General features: G+C 40.6%; 1 protein-coding gene across 6 annotated transcripts in view; it reads left to right on the top strand.

The window, feature by feature from the left end:
- acot7 (acyl-CoA thioesterase 7) overlaps nucleotides 1-22,385 on the top strand; it is a 162,614-nt gene extending 140,229 nt beyond the window's left edge. For all 6 annotated transcript variants that reach the window (XM_033640248.2, XM_078170154.1, XM_078170153.1 and 3 more), the window contains 2 exons: nucleotides 4,336-4,520; nucleotides 21,913-22,385. In XM_033640248.2, the coding sequence (XP_033496139.1) occupies nucleotides 4,336-4,520; nucleotides 21,913-22,011 (284 nt within the window). In that variant the 3' untranslated portion in view covers nucleotides 22,012-22,385. The remainder of the gene's footprint in view (nucleotides 1-4,335; nucleotides 4,521-21,912) is intronic.
- The last annotated feature ends 776 nt before the right edge of the window (nucleotides 22,386-23,161 follow it).

The raw sequence follows: 23,161 nt of genomic DNA, 5'->3' as shown, positions 1-23,161 counted from the left end.
TTTGCTTGCTGTGCTTTATCTCCTCTTCTGGCCCTGCCAGCCTGACTCATAGACCTTACACTGAGGTGGCGTCACACATAAACACAGTAATTGACATTGGTTGAAGTTTTCTGTCAACACTTTAACAGACCATTTCAAAGGTGTACTATGCAGAAATTGTAGACTGCTGTTTGTAAACAGTATTGCCAACAAAAGCGAATGTGAGAGCCAATCCCAGATTTACCCTTGTATATTTGTGTTTTTATAGCGCTGTGTCCACAATTTTTGTATAGCTCCCACTTTCATACCCGCTGCTTGTGGTCTGGCACCCCTGGTTGCTACCATTTTATGAAGTCCCGACCTTACTTTTGTAAGAGTCTGTACCTTGTTAAGTCCAGACAACATACAACTTCTTGCGTAAGGTTAAAGATGAATTGTGAATTGGTTAAAGGACAACTGTTATGGGGACCTTTTCCTTATTTTCTCTCATATATTAAATTTTCCAATGTCAGATGTTCATATTTCACATGGCCAAAGTTTCAAATAATGAGGTAAACATATTGAAAAGTAATCCCTCTGAGCAAAAACCTCAGGCATCAGACCGTTCTGAATACTGTGTTTCTGATGGGTTTTTTTACATTTAGAACAAGCTGACATCAGTTTGTGATAGATTTCTTTTTATGGTCATCTGCTTCAGGCACGTTCCTACAAGTGTCTGCATACACTGCTACATGTAGCTACATGCTAATATCAGGGAAACATGTAGTCTTGGTTGCCAGCGTTAATTTCTCCCCAATTTCAGCTCATAGTCCTGCAGGGACTTGTACGGTTGTTTAGGGTGCCATGCTAGTGTTCCAACGACCAATAATGTTGGAGCCTCAGTAGTCCAAAAAATATCCCATTGGACTGAAAGCCTATTTGTATGACAGCCCATTATCCTGTTAACAAACGCACATTGCTCCAAAGGGCCAACAGGCTGGTGAACAAATGTTTCTCAGACTACTGGGGCTTTGGAATTAGGCTGACAGAATAATGGCTAGTCTCTGTGTTTATTGGCTTTAATTAGTGATTTTTTGATGGTAGAAAGTGTTGCTATACTCCATTATAGTCATTCCAATGACAGTGCAGAGACAGCTAGATGCAGAAGACCTGGAAATGCAGACCAATCAGAGCAGACTCGGCTTTTTTGGGAGGGGTGCTTAAAGAGGCTAATACGGAGCGTCTCAGACAGAGGGCGAATACAGGTGTTCCAGTACAGACAGTGTGAGAAAATTAAAGTGTTTTTGACAGCATGTAAACATGTTCAAGTAGAAAACTACAAAACAAGTATGTACCTGAAAATGAGCACAACAGGTCCCCTTTAAACTTAAAAAAAAACAAAAACACTGGGGTTATGATTAAAAAGAAACAAACTTTTGCTAGCAGAAGACTGGAAACAAACCACCAACTCTCGTGTCAGAGTCACACACTTTGCCCGCCCAGCCATCACCTCCATCAGCCTCTCTTGTGTGGCTGCACCTCTGCGTGGCTACTGACAGATTACAGCCATTGTTTGAATAGACCACAAGAGGTCTCTTGTCAGGAAAATGTAAACACGGGTTGATTTAATCAGTTAATGTTGATGTTTTTTAACCAATGAGCACAGCTTTTAAACTCTGATTTGCCTGTATGAGTTGCGGAGCTCCGTCACTGAACAACACCACTGAAATTTCAAGTGTAATTCCCTTAGAAATAGTTTGCAGCACATACTTTTGTAAAAGCCTCTTTTCATTCTCCATGTACATAATTTATTATCTAAGACTTTGACTGTTCTACAAGATCTCAGTCAGACTCCAGATCTGTCTCAGACTGCAGGGATAACACCTTCTCTCCTCGTCACTATGGCAACAGGAGTAATAATACAGTACAGGCACATCAAAGAGAATAAAGAAACACATCAGCAATGCCCAGTACTATTAGTTGACTGTTTTAATCCCTCCTCCCTGCAGTGACAGAAGGAGAAAAGCACTAATTTTTGATGAGTCAAATACATTGGATGGATTAGATTGGGGCTCAGGATGAAATCAAAAGAAAGGTAGCAAATGCTCTGCAGCAGTGAACCTAATGTACCTTCTCTATATGTGGCGTCAGACATTAACATCTTCAAAAAGATTTTAAACTTTTCTTTCTCATTTGAAGCACAAAAACAAGCTTTATTTTCAAAGGTCTTACTTTGTATTCATCTGAAAACCTTGCAGTTGGAGAGATTGATTGGCTGTAGTTCTTAAATCCCTCCAGCCAAAGAGCATCGGCCTGCTTCACTCTGCTGAATCTCTCTGTGGCACAGACTTCAAGAAGTCCATGATGCAACAATGTGAAGTAGATTGTGAGAGCAGATCCTATGTTTTCCTTGGCTGACTACATCAATTTGCCAGCTTATTTCATGTTCAGTTCATGTTCAGTTCATGTTCAGTTATACATGAAGGTCCTTAGTGTGATGTCAGCTCACAGTATTTGTAGTGAATGTTGTTGCGTTCGCTCAAAGTTTTCAGGTAATTTAAAACCGCAGTCATTCAGTTGTGAGACAGTTGCAAGGCAATATTTTGATTTTTCAACACTCTCTCGAAACTTCTTTTTTTTTTTTTTTTTTTTTTTTTTAGCCTTTTAAAATTTTAAACAACAACAATATTAATTTTCTCTGAATGGCTGAAGGACAGAGTAGATGGAAAATCTAATGTCAAGACTTTAAAACATTAAAGTGCTCTTGGGATATGATATTGCCCATCAGACCTGGACTGCCTCAGGGAGTGCCTTAGGACATCAAAAGTTGGATCGCCTTCATTTCCTGCAGCTCAGTGTTCATAAATCTGAGGCTGTGCTCTTTGGCCCCGTGGACTCCATTTAACTACTCACAAACTTTTACCTTACCTCAAGCCGCATACTACCAACCTTGTTTTCATCCTAAACTCTGCCCTAAAATATAATAAACAGATAAGTGTAGTTGTCAAGTCCAGTTTCTTTTAGCTTTGATCTAAATTAAAACCTCTTCTCTCCCGCCCAGACCTTGAAATATTCATCCATGCTTTCATATCCTCACAGACTGAATACTGCATCTCACTCTACCCCAATACCAGTATTACCAGTCTTAAAATGCATTGTATTTCCTTAATCTAAAACTAAGGCCTTAAATGGTATTAAATGTCTTAAATCAATCTTTCAAATGTCTCTAAATGCTCAGATATTGGAAGTTAGTTTTGTGAATCTTCTTTTTTTGACATTGCCTTGTAAAATCTCAAGATAATTGGTAACATCTGTTTTTTTAAAAGTAATATACTGAATGCCTGCCGCATTGATGTCATGCAGATCAGGAGAGCGTAAAAGACAAAACTCATATTTTGTTTCTGCCTGGGATGCTCATAGCAGACGATCCACTGCAAAAAGTTTGCCCAAACTATGGGAACTATGGGAATAATGGAACTGTAATCCCACGTGCAGCGTGAGAAACACAAAATCGCCCAGAAAACCCAGCAACAAACACAAAAAATTCACGTTTTATGTTACAGCAAACATTTGGTTATTGTAAATGTGTGCTTAATTTCATTTAGAGTGGCATTAAAAAGTCTCAGAGTGTTAAATATAACTTTTCTTAAGCTGAACCCTGCATCTGTGTCTCATGCGTTCAGAATGCTGCTGCTAGGCTGCTCACTGGAACCAGGAAAAGAGCCCCCATCACCTCCAACTCCATCTTGCTTCCAGTTCATTACCACATTCATTTCAGGATTCTCCTGTTTGTTTTTAAAGCTCTCAGTGGCCCCCTACATATCCAACCTCCATAGCCTCTGCTTCACCCATCGCTAAAGCTCTCTGTTCCTCTGTCACTGGTCTCCAAGTCATCCCACGAACAAACAGCAAACACAGAGGAGATCGCACTTTTGCAGCCACGGCTCCTAAACTTTGAAACAATCTCCCACTCTCTTAGATCAGCCCCTTCCCTAAGCTCATTTAAAAATCAACTCAAAACCTGCTTTATTGTTAAGCATTTGTATCCGTATGAATTTTCTCCTCTTGTTCTTTTATTTAGTTGACTGTCATTGTTCTGGTTGTATTTATGTTGAGGCACTCGCTGTTTTTACTATGCTTTATTATGCCTCATATATTTTATTGCTCTTTTACCGTTGTGCAGTGCTTTGGTCAACTTCTGTTGTTTTAAATATGCTCTATAAATAACCTAAACTTGAAACTGTTAAGTCAACATGAAATGAGTTTCCTTATTAAAATGAAAATGTCTTCTATGGCAGCATACTACTACAAAACCAGTGTAATGCATAAACATCAAACATTAACATTAAACATTTTTCTCCTCCTCATCTCTTTCAGGCTGTGTGGTGACGGTGACAGGGCGGCTCACATTCGTCAGTAACAAGTCTATGGAAATCGAAGTGTTGGTGGATGCTTCCTCGCTGGTGGAGATAGACGTAGACAAATACCGTGCTGTCTCTGCCTTCTTCACCTTCATCTCCCTGGACAAGGACAATAAGCCTCTGCCTGTCCCTCCTCTTAAGGTTGGTACCATCCAGTCTCTGCTCTCTAAAGTCTGTCATTAATTCGATCGTATAATGTACATAATTTTTTATATCCACACAGAGCTAAATTTGCACAGCTCTTACACAGATTGAGAGTCAAACATACTGTAGATTTTTTAATGTGTCCCCCAAGTATGGTGTACCTTAGTTTGCACATTGATTCACTTTACAACCTTGGTTTTTAGTCCTTGAATTTTGTATGGTAAACAAATCAGGCCATGGGTATTTATCATGTCTTTCAGCTGCTTCTGCTTATACCTCTAAAGTCTGTACAACCTTTTCAGATTTGTAAGTGCTGATAAAAATTCAAATGGAAACTTGTCCTTGGACAGCATACTAAATAAAAAAAAACATGATGGAATATAAAATTTACTTTACAGAGCAAGAAATTATTTATACAAGCTATCAAAATAGTAGTATCAATAGTTTGCAGTGACACTTTATGCCAATTTGAGTGTTGGATTTCTTATCCCAATTTAGATGTAAGATGTCTGTTATCTCTTCACTTCTTGCTTAGTCATGTGATCATATGTTTCTCTGTTTTTGCCCTGTTAGTTACATTCCCCCACTCAGTGACTACATTTACATGAACAAAATATAACTTAAATATATATATTTTTGCCCTTACTCTGAAAAAGATGTTTACATGCCTAATGAAAATGAATAAATCACTAACATCCTGTTTACATGCAGCCGTGCATACTCCAATTAACGCACCCTAACATGTTGTTTATCATGTCAAAATATGGAAAAGTGGGCTGAAGCCTCCCATGCTATTTCACGTCGTTGTGTCAAAACAGGATTTTCTCAAAGTTTCCCTTTGGTGGCTCCAACCACCTACTTGAAAAAATCGGCGATACTACTGCATATCCAAAAACTTGTTGATATCCAAGTCTTTCATTATGTTTAAAAGTAGGCGTGTTACTCCTCTTGACTGGAAATGTGGGCTTTTCCTTTGGGCATACCTTAGCCTTACAAACTGTTGTGTACAGTGCACAGAGCTGATTGTTAACAGGCAAGATGCCATGTGTCACAAACTGTGGTTAAAAACCCCCATTAAGACGCATATTTTGAATGCACTGTGTACATGACCAAAGAATGCTTCTTAAATCAGAGTAATACCAGCATATCCCACATTTCTTAATTGGAAAATGTTACATTTGGAAAAAAAAAGCCTAATTTGGAATATCCAAACACAATATACTGTCTACATAACCCGTATCAACTTCACAGTACTGTCAAATTCAGAATAAAGTGGAATAAGATTGTGCATGTAAATGCAGTCAGCAACACTTGTGACTTTTGGAAAGCTCACAGCATGATAGACACTATCTTTATTTGGCAGTTTTACATATCAGTGTCTTTCCATTGCATTTAATATTTTCCCCATGTCTGCTCGTTAACCTTAAGCACTGCGGGCTGAATACTAATATCTCCACAACATCCCTGGACATCTGTGTCGGGCTGACTCAGCACTTACTTTCAGGATGTAAAGTGTGCATGTTTACCTGCAGACAGGAGAGAAACGCCTGCTGTTTGTTCTGGCTTGGCAGTACGCGATGATCCAAACCCTGTTTATATGCAAACACTGAACGTGCAGGCCATCTGTTTAACTCAGCACATTTAAATTATTTCCTGGCGCCTTTCACACACCCTGATCGTTGCTGTGATGATCCCTTTAAAACTCATCCAACTATTGTGCCAGATGAAGTGGGATTTAGACAACAGAGAAGCCATTAAAATCACATTCAAAGCACTAAATAAAGCATTTAGAGGACCGCAGTGAGTTTAAACATTTATTTAATCTTAATGATAAAGATCATCGCTCCATATTCTGTGACTCAGCAATTTATATTCTGTTTTCTTTGGACTGATTTCTTGACTTGCTGAATGGCTGTTGTACCGCACCTATGTAGATATATGAACCAGCTTTTTGATAATTGTGGTAATGAGAGCACTGATGTTGATTTTTAATCAAGCACAGTCCCTGATAACAATGGCATTGGCTGAGTGGGCAGCTTCAAAATTTGAAAAACCCACAGCAGGTCATTGTTCTCTCGAGTGCACACTTGTACAAAATTCAGAGAGTTTTCACCTGAGCTAATCATTAAACTTTAAGTATGTGCAGAGTTCTGAGTAAGGCAGGAAAATGTGTTCAAAGTAAAAACCAAGCAGCAATATTTGAGGTAACAGAGGTCAAGCAGAAAACTGTACTCTTGGTTAAGCTGCATCTATCCTCTTAACTTAACCAAAATAATGAACCAAAGCATGTAGAAATTATTTGATATAATATTTAAATTACATAGTCACCAGTGTTGCAGTCAAGACCCCCTAGACCGACACAAGACCAAGACTTTGAGGGCTTGGGACCGAGTCAGTACTGTACCAGACCATTGTTAGTCCCACACTGCATGATGCTATTATGATAAAATGTGGAACATGCACACCTTTGGCACTCCTCAAATTACCCTGAAAGCATTGCAGAGCTGAATTTTATATGTGGGAATCTTCCTTTGTTTTCTATGGGCAAACACTAAGAGTTGAAATCATCTTGACCATCTTTATTCAACACTCCTTTTTAGTGATATCCCTGCAGTTGTGATGAAATTCCGAGTACTCTTTGTCCTGAAGTGAGACAAGACCAAGTGAAATTGTGGCTGAGTCAGAAACATGACCGATACATTCAAAAAGTGGTCCGGAGACTTTGGTCTCGGGACCAAAACCATTCTCAAGTACTACGACACTATGTCTAACTCAGCCTTTAATCTTAAGATAAAAGAGGTGCGTAACCACATGTTCCTCCTTGTTTCAAGTAACACAAGCGTGTAATAAGAGATTTGCATGAAGAAAGCCAAGCTTGGCAGTGTGGATAAGAGTGAGGCGTGGAAAATGGTTGTTATAGGTGTGCCGCCAAGTGCTACATTAACCCCTCTCGTTATAAACATTCACACACTTAAAGGTGCAGCATCAGCCTTTAACACCATGACAGGTCTATTTGAAAACAGACTTCTCTCCTTCTGCCCCTGCCAGACAGAAATGTGCATCAAATGTGCGCCTCAAACGGTCGGCCTTTTCAAAAGCGCCCGTCAGTCTCCCCATTTCCATTTCACAAAACCTCGCGTTCGGTTGGCTCCATTGTCTGCCTCGCTCCATGCATTCATTACCTGGTTTTCCATCTTGCACAGGCTTTTGTTTTAATGGCAGGGAATTGCAGCGATGATTAGAGTCATTGTAATTTCACCTCAGTTTTATGAAAAGAGAAGCTAAAAAAAAAAAATCTCCTGCTGATTTTAATAATTCATCCTCAACACTATAAATGGAAATCTAAATGGAGGAAGGGCTGCCAGGGCTCTGATGTAGCATGTCAGATAAACAAGGGCAGCAATAGAGAAATGTGCATGAAAATGTTGGATAGAGACACAATATGGCCAGACTGTATGTGTTTGTGTGTAAGACAAATAAAGCTCCAGTGCATGTAGGTTTGTGTGAGACACAGCGGGCTTTGCGTGTGGAGGTGCACGTGCTTGAACAGATCACTGAGCAAGAATGCGTGTGTGTGTGTTTATTTGTATGAGCAAGAGAAGGAAGACAAGGCTCAATCAGGGCTATTTCTGTCTTTATCACTATTTACTGAGGGATTAAAGACGGGATGAGAGGGACTCAAAAGAAGGGAGTGCCCATCCAAACTCTACTGACGGCAGTAAACCTTTTCATAGATGTCAGTCCCTTGGTACATTTAATAAGGTTTAACACGTCAACCCAATTAACACCTGAATTTCCCCTAACGGTGGAGATGGGACTGTGGGGGATGAAAATGCAATGATGGCATTAATCAGCCCAGTGGGCTTGATAATACAGAGTTGAGCAAGGCACAACAAACATGTGGCCTCCCCGTCCCTCCATTTTATTTCACCTGGGGCCACTACCACCATCTATCATTCTAAATAGTCCTATCAAATAGCATTTATACATGTGCCTGTTATGATAACAGATTTTTTCCCCAGCAACTGTCAGTGTAAGTACTCCTGCACATAGCCATCCATAAATCCCAAATTTGACATTTTTATGTCTCCATGCTGGCGATAGCCGTGGCTGGAGGCATTTTGTTTTTTCAGGTTGTCTGTCCATCAGTCCCATTCTTATGAACACTATATCTCAACAACGCCTCGAGGGAATTTCTTCAAATTTGGCTCAAACATCAACTTGCAATCAAGAATGAACTAATTCAATTTCAGGGGTCATAAGTCAAAGGTCAAGGTCATTGTGACCTCATCTGTCTCATTCTCATGAACATGATATCTCAATAACACCTGGAGGGAATCTGTCAAATTTGTCACAAACATCTACTTGGAATCAAGAATGAACTATTTAGAATTTGGTGTCCGAAGGTCAAAGGACACTGTGACCTTTGTCTGTCTCATTTCTTGAACATGATATCTCAACAACGCCTTGAGGGAGTTTCCTCAGATTTGACACAAACATGTACTTGGACTCAAGAATGAACTGATTAGAATTTAGTGGTTGAAGGTCAAAGTTCAAGGTCACTGTGACCTCTTTTTTTGACAAAATTCAGGAATTCATATGCTAATTATGACAAAATTTCACATAAATGACTAATAGGATAAAATAATAAAGTGAGGACATTTTATATCCAAAAGGTCAAAGGTCAGCTTCACTGTGACATCATAATGTTCTGCATTAAACAGTTTTCTGGCCTTTGCACAGCATCATAACTCAGGAACAAAAGGGGAGATATTTGGTCAGATATTGAATTGGTAACTCTACTCTTGGGTGTCCACCTTAAAATTTAGCTGTGATTGTATAGATCCTCTATGCTGCCTGGGGGAAGATGTGTTTGAAGCATCCATGTTGTCACAGACATGGATGTTGCTATACCTGCAATTTGACTGGTTCGCAGAGGCATACAACCGCGAGGCAGTAATTCCAGTTCCACTTCAGTTTTTGTATGGATTAAACAATTGAGATAAAACAAGCTAATTAGTGGGCTTTAGAGATGCTGCTAGCAGTGTTGATTGTAGTAGTTATTTTAGATTAAGTCTTAATCTTAGCCTTTAGACTAAAATGCTTATTAGATTTTATTTTTTTATTTTAGTCATTCTTTTTAATGCTTTATAGTTTAATCTAGTTTTAGTCAACAACAATTCAAAAACATTTTATTTGACAAAAACTCGTCACATTTAGTCAACTTTAAGTCATAACAGTTAGTCAGAATGTTTTCTTTTCTCTATCAACTAATCTAATTACGCTATTATAGGTAACAGAAATAAGAATCAAGGTGACAGGTTGCATAAACATTTCATTCAGACTTTTTTTTCTACACACTTACAAACTTGTATTTCTCCAGCAGAATTTTTGACAGGTTTAAGTGATGATTTACAGGCACACACTTAAATATCATTGTTTGAAAGGCTCAACATTTGAGCCTTTCAAACATTTAGCTATTTGCAGATTGTCAGTAACATTGACATTGACAAATATTTTCCATCATAGTTTTTGTTAATGAGTAGTCAGATTTTGTTACCTTTGGACACGGCCAGGCTAGCTGTTTCCGTTTTTTATGTCAAGCTCACTGTGGCTTCATATTTACCAGACAGACAGGAGAATGGTATCAGTCTCCTTATCTGACCCTTGGCAAGAATTAAAATAATCTCATTTCCCAAAGTGCTTAACTATTCCTTCAAAGATCATCCTAAGTTATCTTGTATGATTTTCTAAAAATAGATCTGCCCTTATGCTCTCTGTGCTGCCTGATCTAACTTATCCACAAAAATGCCATCCCTCTTCTTCATTTTGTCTTCATCTGGTTGTACTCTAACATCGCATGTCTTTATACTACCATTTGTTGCGGGTGCTTATTCTTTGCCCAGGTCTGATTGTAGTGAGGAGGGTTTTCAACATGTGCCTCGGTGCACTGTGACTTTGACATATTGATTATCTGTCATGTTACCCATATTTGCACTTAAAGACATTGATCTTATCTTCAGTACGGATCAGGTTAAGTCTCCTGCTCCTCATCTTTTTTAAAGGGGCTCCATACAACATTCAGAGCATGTCTATGATTCAGAGTCTGATTCAGGTTGTCTGCGACGATTCTCACTGTGGAGGTGGCTGAGCTGGCGTGCTAAAAAAAAAGTGCTAAAAACAGCAACAGTGCTGACAGAGCTAACAGTGTTAACCTGGGGGGGCCACACGGTGGGCTCTCCACTTCCGTGACGATGCCATCCAGATATCAGCAGTCGTATGATGGTGTAGCCCCACTATATGGGACCATTTCGCATAAACTGGCATCCACCCTGCCCTGCCAGTCGCTTGTGGCTTGTGGTGGCGAAAAGGCCCAGAAATACTTGACCCTTAAGGTCAATTATGAAGCAAAACATGTTTATTAAAAATTGAGCAACCCTTAATGGTCTCACTCTGGGGAGAAGTCTTAGAGCAGAGTGACCTGGAAAACATTTTGGTTGGGAAATGGATGTCGTTGGCAGAACAAAGTGTGGTAGAACGCCAAGTAAGATGAAGATATGCGTGAGTTCTGGGAACGGCAGGAAATCACGCACATACACACACGGAAAGTTAGGTATGATGTTTATCTGAGGAGGAGTATAAGAGTGTTCGGTGACGGGGCTGTCTCATTGTTGCTGTATGTGAAGTTTGTATCTGTGTGTTCAATAAAATCTGGTAAAGGCTGCAGACTCCTTCTTCTGCAGGCTGCAGCCAGATTAGCTGTCTTTATGTGAGCGCTGTTAGAATTTTTCAAATTGTCACTCCCTCTCTTCACACCGCCAGCTTGGTCTGCATCCCAGGCATACCAGCATGCTTTGTGCAGCAAATCAGTCGCTGACAATACACAATAAATGTCGGCCTTCTGGTCACACAAAACTGGGCCGCACTGTGACAGTGCATGCCCACTATACACGGCCAATTTGCATAAACTCTCGGCAGCCCTGCCTTGCCATCAGCATTTCCTGGTTGTACACAGAGCTGTTTAGAAAGTCGCCAGTGCTGAAGCTTGATTGGCTGTGTTGATGTGATCATCGTTTGAATCTTTGAATTGTCACGCCTTCTTGTCACACCGCCAGCGTGGTCCGCATCACAGGGATGTGTGCAGTGTATCAGATGTTTCCCATACACAATGAATGGAAGCAAATTTCTGATTTCGTATAGTGGGGCTGTACCCTGGGAGTCACGCAGGGCGCCAGGGATAAGCTTCCCAGTGGGATACATACACAGGACTCACATGGGACTAGCATGCAGATGCAGCTGGGCCGTCTACCACAACACACAACAGAGAAGCTCAGATTACACAGAGAGAGAGAGAGCATAATTTCAGTTGCTATTACTCCACTATATCTTCACAAAGCAATAGTTATTTGCTGCTATATTAATGCTGTAAATGTTACATACAGCACCTTTCAAATATTTATTATTGTCACTGAATATCTTATCTCTCACTGAGTCCTGTTCAACTGAACACTAAAAACACATATTTCAAACCTTCCTTAATGAAATTTTCATGACATTGTGGCAGATTTTGCCCCAGTTGTGTTCTATAAATAGCCCGATTGAAAGGACAGCTTGTGCTATTTTTGACTGCAGGTGCTTTTCCCCCTCACTCTCTCATCCTCGCTTTCTCTTGAGTGAGCCCGTTGCGTTTACTATTTTTAGATTTTCCCATTTTAGCTCAGCAGGGGGTTGGGGACTCTGTGTGTGTGTGTGTGTGTGTGTGTGTGTGTGTGTGTGTGTGGGTGTGTAGGAGGGGGTTGTAGATGGGCTGTCACCATTGTAGCACGCTGTGGGTAATGCTGAAGTGGGGAAAGAGGACAGCATGAACAGAAGGGAGGATATCAGGGGGATGCCTCTCCTCTCTGCAGCAGTACCCTTGAAGAGTACTGAAATATTGTGCACACTGGGCTTAGCATAGGAATAATCGAAAATGCCCGGAAGCACCTTTGACCAACGTATGTCTTTGTATTCATGATGATTTTAATGGGGTAGCAGTCGCCTCAAGGTTAGAAAAACTGGCTTGTTATCAGAAGGTCAGCACTTTGAATCCTCAGCCAGTGGCCAGTGCATACTGAATACCAGCTGATGGGGGAAGGATGTGGTTGTACGGTGGCAGAGCCTGAGTGTGGATGTGTGCTACAGTGTGAATGAAAAACACCGTGTGCACATTCAGCAATCCTTTTGCAGAGGCATAAAGGTTAAGATGTATAATAACTGAATCAATTCTTGGTGAACACACCGATGGTTTGGTCCTCCTTACATCTTGCTTTCTCTTCATTCCTCTTACTTTTTTTTCAGTGTTTCATCGTATCTCTCCTTCCTGCCTTCCTCTGTTCCATCTCTCCCTTCCTCTCCCACTCCTTCTGCCTCTATTCATCTTTCCTACCCTGCCTATTTTCCTTCCATCCCTCTTTTACCTTCATTTCTTCATCTCTCCCTCCTTCTCTTCTCCTCCATCTCCCTCCCTCTTCTCTCTGGCAGAGACTCAGCTGGCCTCCCGTGACACGAAAACAAGCCCGGTTGTCATGGCAACCCCCTGTAGTCCACATGAAGTGATGCACATTTATTTTTAGATGCCTCCCATTCAAGACAATCAGCAACGGGTTAACGGGTACACTTGTGCCATGCAGAGTTGCAGATATTTCTGACTCTGTGGCAATCCAAGGCAAAACACGCAGAGCATACCAACCTTTGTTCTTACTGTGCCTCGGTCTATGAGTCTGTAAAGGATGGTTAATTAGGAATAGCAGGAGTTTTTAATAATACCTTATCTGTGAATATGTACAGAAGCCTATAATGTTCTCTATTCATAGCCAAAAGTAATTTACATCCAGGTCTCAGTCAAGTTTGGTGAGTTCTTGTGAAGAACAAAATGGCATGATCCATCTATATTTGGTATTTTCAGTCTCATCCAGTTCTATGTCTGTTTTTAATTTCTGACATGTCCTATATTGACCTTCAGCAGTGCCAGAGAAGGAGCAGTGAAGTGTTACTTTTAATTAATGGTGGTTTTATAACACAAAGTTCAGTACAAGCATAAGTACCTCTGAAATTCTTCAGTATTATTTGTAATGTGAAAAGCAAAAACTACAGCTCACTGTCTATTGTGTTTTAACACTGCTAACAGGTGCACTTCCATCCTACTGCATTTTCAATTTGTGAATAAAAAACTGTGTAGAAATGTAAAAAACAAGAAAACCTCAAAATATCACAAAAAAGGAAACATTTTTACTCTTGGGGGAGGTGGAAATCTTGGTGTATCAATGTAAGATAAATGCGTCTAAGTGCATTGGAGACAGGTCTTGTCTTGGAGGCTTTTAATGTGTACGTTTGCACACAGGGCTGTCACCTGAATTCCTCCAAGAGCATTATTAGTTCCTTAAACTCTCTTTTTCCATTGTCCAGTGTACTCTCTGTAATTTTACAATTACCGTTTTTCTTGGTTTGAGGTCTGACTGGCGCTCTTTTGATGACGTCATCTCGATACGCCCTCTGCAGTATCACCTGACTGGAGAATAAGTAGCACCTACTGCTTTTCTTGATGAACCAACTTCCAATATACGCATAACAGTAGTAGATCAAAAATTCACATTTTCTTTTGCTGATTCTCTAAAAATTTGGTTGAAAATTGTGCAACATTTGGATAAAAACTCATGGTTCGTTCCTTTAATCACTGCCGAACATTTCCCAAAGCAAGCAAAAGTAATATGTATATTGTCAGATGAGTTTTTCGATGTTAAGATTGGGGTCCATCCATTTTTTTGAAAATCGGTTTTGGACTTCAAACTTGCTTGAGCTAAGTGATTTAGCTCAGTGAATATCTTGTTTTATTTTACTCAGCTAGTTACCTCATATTACAGTTGAAAGCTCAGACTCATTCGACAACTCCTCTGCTGGCTTATTGTGCTTCCATTTCATGCTTTGCATTCATGACAGACAATATGTTGTAAGAAGAAAAACAAAGCAATGACACACCACTACACAAATAATAATAACCACCCGTTGTAGATCATGGTATCACTTATGTAACACGGCTGTTTCTGAAACTGTGATGAGGCTCAGATTATTGAGGAATTTTGGATGAATACTTTACAAACAGAAAAAAACTGATAGCATAAAATATTCATCACGACTGAACAGATGGATCCACAGACAGAGGTCCTCTGAGCATTCAGGAAAAGCCAGCGTGGAGTATTTGAAAGGATTCGTTTTATGATGACAAATAAAACACCTTTCAGCATTGTCTAAAATGTCATCCTTTGTGTATGAGTGTATCTCTCTTCCTGTCACACATAAACATATGGCTTAGTATCCACACTCATGCTGGCCAAGATGACTGCTGCTTCTCTTGAGCTGGTTGCTTACATCTTAGTGCTACTTTTGAGACGTTGGCATTTGGCAGTGCCACTGATGCCCAGTGCCCACTTTAATAACAGCTCGTGTGAGCACAAAGGAACCCCTCTGGCATTTTGCTGGCATTGTATGGGCCGTTCCTTTTACAAACCTGTCCCTGTTCCAAGCTTATATAATTTGTCACACTCCATTCAACCGTCTAACTAATGGACAACTGGTAAGCCAGGTGAAACAGCTGTTTTTCTTGGCCATTTGACCCAATCAGCCAAGACTCTGACTTTGTTTGGTGCCCAGCGGCCGACATTCAAATTGATAATTTCATGTGCTCCAGTGTGACCCATTGCTGATAATCACTGATTTTTTTGATTTTTTTTGTAACAAGTGTGTTTTTATCAACCAAGATTGTAGCATAGCTCTCGAGATGTCGTCTCACTTTTGGATAGATTGACATGAAATGTAGACATCCATAGTCCCCATGTGATGTATCCTAATTACTTCAATGATCCTCTGACCTTTCACATTTGGGGTTTTGAGTTAAGAAATCTCAGCAGCTACTGAATGAGTTGCCATGAACTTTGGTTCAGACATTCACAACGTTGGTGATCCCTTAGCTTTTCATCCAGTGCCATCATCACTTTGTGTTTAGTGCTGATTAGCAAGTGTTTGCATGCTAATCTAAGATGCTGAACATGGTAAACATTATGCATGATCTACATTTTAATGTAAGGACCGAGAGCAAATTACCATGCTGATGTTAGCATTTAGTTCAAAGCATCATTGTGCCGATGTGCAGTCTCAGAGCCGCTAACGTGGCTGTAGACTCTTGTCTTCTTCAAAGAGGAGCCATTGTGTTTTGTACAGCGTGGGCCATCATCCTTACCATGTGAATATGAACTGTGACACATACAGTCTCCCTGATTGCAAAGAACGATTGTAAATGCACAGACACTATAAAACAAACATGGCTGCTTTTGCAACATTGATAGGTTCTGCATCAGAGAGTCATCAGTGGTGGCTGATGATCCTGCATAATCATAGTTATTAGACTGGAGCCACTGTGGGAATACCAATTATGTTGGGACACCAAAAGGACATTTTGAGCCTAGCATTGAATTGTCTCATTGAGTAATGCAAATGTGATGCGCATGAGCATTAACATATGCATGCACACATGCAGCCCAGCAGGAATGCACACAAGGTGTAAGTAGGACAAATAATGTGCACACATAAGCATACATGTGGACAAAAAAAGTAGAAACACCAGCATTAAGGCTTTTTGGAGGTGATAGCTCTGATGTTCACTTTCAGTAGAATATCATCCATCTCCTACTGTTACTATAAAAGAGTGAGGAAACCGTTTTAAAATGTTAGCAATCTTTACACTTAGTAAAAATTAAACATTTACTTTGCATTATGCTTAAACCAGCATTAGATTTTGTATAGACAGATTAAGTCACCCCATGATTCAAGTCACATCACCTCATGAGCATTTCTTCTTTTCAGACTGGACTGTTCTCCGCCAGTAACCGAAAGTACAGTTTCTTGGAATGAAAAAAAGAACTGGAACATTTTGGTCTCTTGTTAGTTTTAGTTGGCCAGGTGAGATAAGGCTGATATAATTTTAACAGGTGGCAGCAGAAAAACAGCACCTGGAAAATATCTTCTTGGAAAGCTGTTCATTCTAAGTGAAAATGCATTTTGATTCAGTCACAAGAAACAATGCCAAAACCAAGGAGCGTAGGAGAAATCATCATCCAATTTTCAGTTATAACAGACTACTGATTCCAATGTATTAACAGTCAAAGGCCCACACACCAAACCAACATCAAAGGATTAATGGCTACATAGGCCAGCTGTTGTGTCACCTCATGTCGCCTGTGTCTCGACCAAAAGTTGCGCTTGAACACACTGCAAAGACTACAGCCAAGAGCCAACCACCACGTTCCTTCTGCGTTTGCATGAGAGGAAATAATTCTCCATAGCAGCAGGTGGAGGTAGTCTGTATTTGTCATTCAAAGTGAAAATCGGGAGACTGACAGGACTGATTCAAGACTCGAGTTAGTCAGTTAGCACATTAGCACCACAGCCCGATGGTGAAAGAACAAAGGATATAGTTATCACACGCCAGCGAACAATACCATGATTACGAACTGTTTCTGCTAAAGAGCTCAATAGCTAAAAAAAAAAACATCTTACCTTAGATAACATGTCTGTTTAGGTCTGCTGTCCTCTTTACTTAAGTCGTTTGTTTGCTCTTTTTGTGCACTCACCTTAACAGCCAATCAGAGTGATTTTTTGTCAGCTAGTGCCAAGGAGGTGTTGTGACAGTTCAACTTAGGATCCAAATGCAAACACTATCAGGAAACTGAATAGTTAACGGCAGTTTACTGTAATTAGAAGATGTGGAGCTGAAGACTTGACTGAAATGATGGTTGAGGTGGGCAGGGAATGGCAAAGCAGAACAAGCAGAGGAGCTGTGGTCCAAATCCGGAGGCAGAACACGAGAACGTGGCTAAACGTGGAGGGTTATGGTTGAAGCAGGCGTGGTGAACCGCAGAGGAGACTGAATGATTTGGCATACCCTATAGACTGAAAATAAACATGAGACACTATGAAGGGGAAAAGTTTTCTCCTGCCAGAATCATCTGTTTGTTTTGCTTTGGTCAGAAACTTTAGAGGATCATATCTCATGCTGTTATTAACTGCCATTCTTCATTAGCAGTAGTCAGGTGTACACTTCCTTTTTAATTGGCGTGTTCATTAAACCATCTCAAGCTGCGGCTGACTATGATTTTAAAAGTGTAATTAAATAATGGTTAAGTTCTCAGGGGGCTGAATGACGGGGGGATATGAGTAGTTTGGAGGAGATAAACAATCAGAATAAAAGTTACAACTAGCCTGAAGACAGTGTCAGTAAATATGCCATACACATCTAAATGCCTGCACTTTAATACCATGTGGACTTGTGCCTAGACAGTATGTGTATTAGTTTGTATATACCCAGATAAGCCAATACATTGAAACCACTAACTGATGAAGTGAATAGCATCATCTTGTTACAATGCAATGTTCTGCTGTGAAACCTTGGGTTCTGGCTACCTGACACACCCCACCCACCCAAACACTGATGCAGATCAAGTACCCTCCTCATGGCAATGGCACTCTCTGATGGTAGTGGCCCCACCAGCAGGACAATGCACCATGCCACACCATAAAAACCTCTTAGAAAAGGCCCGACGAACGCGATGAAGAGCTCAAGGCATCTGCAGTTCGCAAGATTCCAATCCAATTGAGCATCCGTGGGACGTGCTGGTATCCTACCCCACAACACACAGGACTAAATGCAGACACCACAGGACACTGCCCAGAGGTCCTGTGTCAATGCCACAACAGGTCAGTGCCAAGTCTGATCCAAGAGGGCCCCATGTCCTATGAATACTCAATCAGATTTGGATCAAGGGGATTTCAAGGCCAGGTTGACGCCTTGAGCGTCACGTTCCTCAGGCCATTCCTGCTTAGTTTATATGGTGTAGCAGCACGGTGAGGTGGGGTACGTGGTCTGTAGTGTGTTTGGGTGGAGCACATCAAGTTGCATCCACATGAATGCTTGGACCTAAGGTTTCCCACCAGAACATTGCTTTGTAATGAAATGACCAATGTTATTCACTTCACCAGTGAGTGGTTTATATGTTTTGGCTCATCAGCGTACATTTGGGTGGCATCTCTATGGCTGTTCGTGCATACTCTTAATCTTCATTCCTGAATTTGCCCTCTGTCAACTCATTATACCCTAACACTTGGGGCATTTAATCAGTGCTGCCTCTAAAGCTTCATGTACACACACAGAATTAAATGTTAAATTGTTCACTCTTTACCATTTTGTAGCTACTCTAACAGCTGCCTCTGGAACATTTTGTTGCTTCATATTGCTGTTTTTTTTTTTTTGTTGTTGTTGTTGTTGTGTTTTTTGGGAGACTGCAGAGAGACCCAACAGACCAATAATTATTTTAACTTCATTACTTTTCACAGATCCCCCCTTAAAACAAGTTGTCTTACCAACTGGCCATTTTTTGTTTTATTTAGCTGTGGTTGCAGGGCATGCAGTCCCTCTGAACTATTTTTGGGCTTGTAATGAAATCATTTTAAACCAGTGTTCTGTGCTAAATGATGGATGTCTTTGGTATACGCAGCAGCTGTGTTAAATTAGATGATTTATAAACCTCTGTTTGGTGTCAGGCTTCCAAATCAGCTTGTCGGGGCTTATTTCAATAACACTGTAATGACCTGCTCCCTCTACATTATTCTACATGCAGTCCAGTTGGAAATATAATTCTAATGTCTCTGTCTAATTAGAGACAGTGAGTTATTATTCTTATCTCAAAAAATGTTACAATAATAGAGGCTTTGTTTGTGTAGCTGTGCTTGCTTTCCGTGCAGGGATGATGTAGGAAAAGCAATACTTACCCCACAGTTCCTGATTGTATCATTGTCTTGTTAAATTTTGAATGTGGAAATTCAGTTTTTGAAAAACAGATTGTCGGCGCAGTGTTTCTCTTTATATAAATGTTTAAAAATACTGAAACAGTGGTGAAACTTGGTCTCTTTCTTTCTTTTTTTTGAAAGTCAATGAACTGGAATCCATTACTTTCAGTCAAATGGCAAAAGCAAAATTGACTGAGCAGTATGTTGACTGTTATATTAGCAGCGTACAACAAATACTACAACTGTATGCTCCTAAACCTGCTCTATGGAGATAGATAATATTCCCATCCATGTCACATTTGAGTTGTGACCCCTGGGCTTGTCTTGGCACGATGTTTTGTCATATCTTTCACCACCCTGCTCTCTCCATAAAGTTAAGGCGCCATCTGTCAGCTTTGTGCCCAGAGTGCTGCTGAGTGGCAGGTGCTCTTGAGTCTGCCAACCACCAGGTGTGCGCACATCTGAACATGTCACTGACACAAGCATTCACTTGTACAGTTTTACATACAGACTTATTTGCACATGCACACAAATACAACACACTCCCCTGCTCCTTTAGAACTGTGTGCAGATGAGGGAGTGGGAAAGTGGGCAGCACCATGTTAAAGTAAGTGTTGACACTGTCACCGGTGGTGGTATTGTTGTTTAAGTCACAAGGTTTTCAGGCAGTCTAATTAAACAGCGCAGGCCAGCAAGTGTGCTTCCTCCCACGAATCAGCAGCCAAACTGAACTAAGTGAAGGAGAAAGAGAAGATTTGTTCTTCACAGGCTACAAAGTGCTGCTCAGAATAAAAACAGAAGTCGAAAGGGAATTCATATCAGATGTGAATCCAGAGGGGGGGGGGGGCATCTCAGAGTTCCTGGGTGTGATGGTGCAATCAAAGTGTAATACAAATATATCTTTTGTATATGGGATGTTAAAACTAAATTTAAATTGTGCATATAACATCCTGTTATGGAAGTAGATGATCGTGCTACAGTACAGTAGTACAGCTAAAAATAATAGGGATTCGCCCAGCTGGGGGCTGCCACTGCCATTTTGAGTTGGTGAAACGTGTACTTATTGGTGGTAATAAATCCGATTTAATACTTGGAGGTATCAGAGTTCTGGGGGAGCTAAAACAAACTTTTGTCATTTTAATAAAGAAGTTAGGTAATAACTGGCCTTTTTCCATTATTCTATGAGCAACTATGATCTGATTTATGCTGCACACAGCATGAGTCCGCAGATAGTAGGGCACTGTGAAAGGAGTTGGTTACCTGGCTAAGTTGGAGGTGTGCACCCTGTCCCCTGCAGCTCTTCATCAAACAGCTTACTGGGGCTGCTCCTGAGTGTTCCATTATTTCCTGCAGTATTTAAACTAAGTTGCTGTCGATAATTGATGAAAATGGCCGACATTTTGTAGTCTCATTTTTGATGAACAATAGCAGGAAGTGCAGGTCAGGTATGTAGCATTAAGAGGGTATATAGTAGCAGAAATGGACTTCAATATTCCTAACTATGTTTACATTAGCATACAATAAGCCATTTATAGCCACATATTAAGCAAGCCCTCTTCCATGGAGCTTGCCATGTTGTTCTACAGTAAGTAATAAGAACAGATAAAGCAAACACTGGCACTGGACAGGGCCACTTGTGTTTTTGTGTTGTTCACTTTAGTTTCTCTACACACTTGGCACATGGGAGAAGTTTCAGTTGGTAGCAATGTTGCAACCTCACCACTAGATGCCACTAATTCCTACTCACTAGACCTTTAATACAGCATTTCTGTGAATGTCACCCTCGATAACCAGTTCATAATACTGCAAATAAATAGATATTGTAATACTTCAATCACTGTTGCGTTACCTCATTCAGTGATAAAAAAAAAATGACTGAAGAGATATTTATTTAAATGAAAATCTTTGTAGTTGTTACTTTAAGAGAGATTTCAGTTGGTGATATTAGATGAAAAGCCAGCAGTCACCAATAATCATACGCTAACCTTTAGGTAACTTTATTGTAAAGTTCACATAGAATTTCATATAACCTGGTAATTATTTGTCCTGATAATGTTATATCTCAGGACCAAAGGACTGTGCTCCTGGACAGACTGACTGCCTGACATCACAATCCTTTTGGCTGCCACTGTCAGAAATACAAACTTTGCTGTACAAACACATTCACATTTCTTTTTTAAATTACCTTGAAGGAATTTCAAATATGTCGTGTGTCCTGCAAATGTCTTGCAAATCACCTCATGTGGTTTTACTCAACTGCTTGAATTCTGAATGAATCAATAAATTCTGCTCCTTCACTCTGTAATGCAGAGCCTCTCCAACTTTCAATCATTCATTCAGTATTTCATTTAGAAGATGAATGACAATTACAACGGCACCGACTGGTAAATTAGATCACAGCTTCATGCTCATGGTTAATGTAATAACCGCAGGGGAAACATTCCAGTGCTCATGATGTGTAAAAGATGAATGTGTCTGAAAACAAATCTTTTGTCTTTTTTTGTAATGTCTTCAGGTTAACGGAGAGGACGAGCAGAGGCGTTTCGAGGAGGGCAAGGCACGTTATCTCCAGAATAAAGCAAAGAGACTCACCGACAAGGTGCCCCAGCAGTGACGCCGCTGCTCACCAGAGTTCACCATCTGCAACAACAGTATATCAGACCCACACAACACATACAGTATGAAGGAAATAAAAACAGTCTCTGCTCTTCTGTAATTGTAGCCTCCTATTAAACCTGAACCTGTGATGATTTTTTTTCCTGTGCTATGCACCAAAGTGTCCACATGTGGCTGTATATGTATTGTGAATGTATGTATGAAGACTATTCATGACCAGTGACAGTCTGACTGTAGAAGTACTATTTTATTTAAAGAAGATTTTTAAGTATGAAGACTTCATGATTGGTGTCAGTGCACAGCGATAGTCTGAGCGCAAGGAAAATGATGAATAAGTGAGTGAATAATAATGAATAAAGGATCCAAGCGTGAGTCTGGGGCTCTCGCCTCGTGTCCTTGCTAGTTTGATGTTGATGATGTCATTGTCTTGGGCATGCCTTGGCAGAGAGGGCACACGCTATCCATCTTTTCAGCACTGTGTCTTTCACAGAGAAATCAGGGGAGCTCGGGGGCTTTGACTCAACTTGCATCTCTCCCACGCCCGCCCTTCCCCCTCCCCTCTCCTCCTCTCCTCTCTGCTCTCCTCCTCCTCTGCCTGCCTCTCACACTCTGACTCCAGTGTTCGCTCTGCCTTAACGTGCCCTCCTGCTTACCGTCACGTCCTCATCCGTCTACATTCTCTTGCAATGTCACTTCCTTCCTCCTCTCATTCACTCTATTTGTCCCTCTGTCTCCCCCAGTCTTCTCACTGTCTCCCTCCCTTTGTCTGCACATGAGATGTGAGGACTCAGAGCTAGAAAGAAATGTGTCTGTATGGGTATCTTTCTCTTGCGTATCGCCTGTGCATTTGTGCACAAAGAAAGATCAGAAAGATGAATTGAGGTCAACAGCAGCCAGTGAGAAATCAATATCCATATGACCATGCCGGCACTGAAACGCTGTGATTATTAATTAACCTGCCATAAAAAACTCCTGTTCAAATATTTAGTGTGATTGGTTTTTCAGGAATTTAAAACACTCTCAGACTTCAGGAGGAGTAGATGGCAAGACTAATTTGAGATCAAAACCAAAGTGAAATTCGAAGATTAAAGCCCGGGAAGCGAGCTCGATGAAGAGTAGAGAGCCACACCGGTTTAAACCACAACAAA

The sequence above is a fragment of the Epinephelus lanceolatus genome, chromosome 8, assembly GCF_041903045.1.
Source record: "Epinephelus lanceolatus isolate andai-2023 chromosome 8, ASM4190304v1, whole genome shotgun sequence".
Lineage (NCBI taxonomy): Eukaryota > Metazoa > Chordata > Actinopteri > Perciformes > Serranidae > Epinephelus > Epinephelus lanceolatus.
Note: the sequence above shows the minus strand (reverse complement) of the source record. Positions and strands in the feature narration are given on the sequence as shown.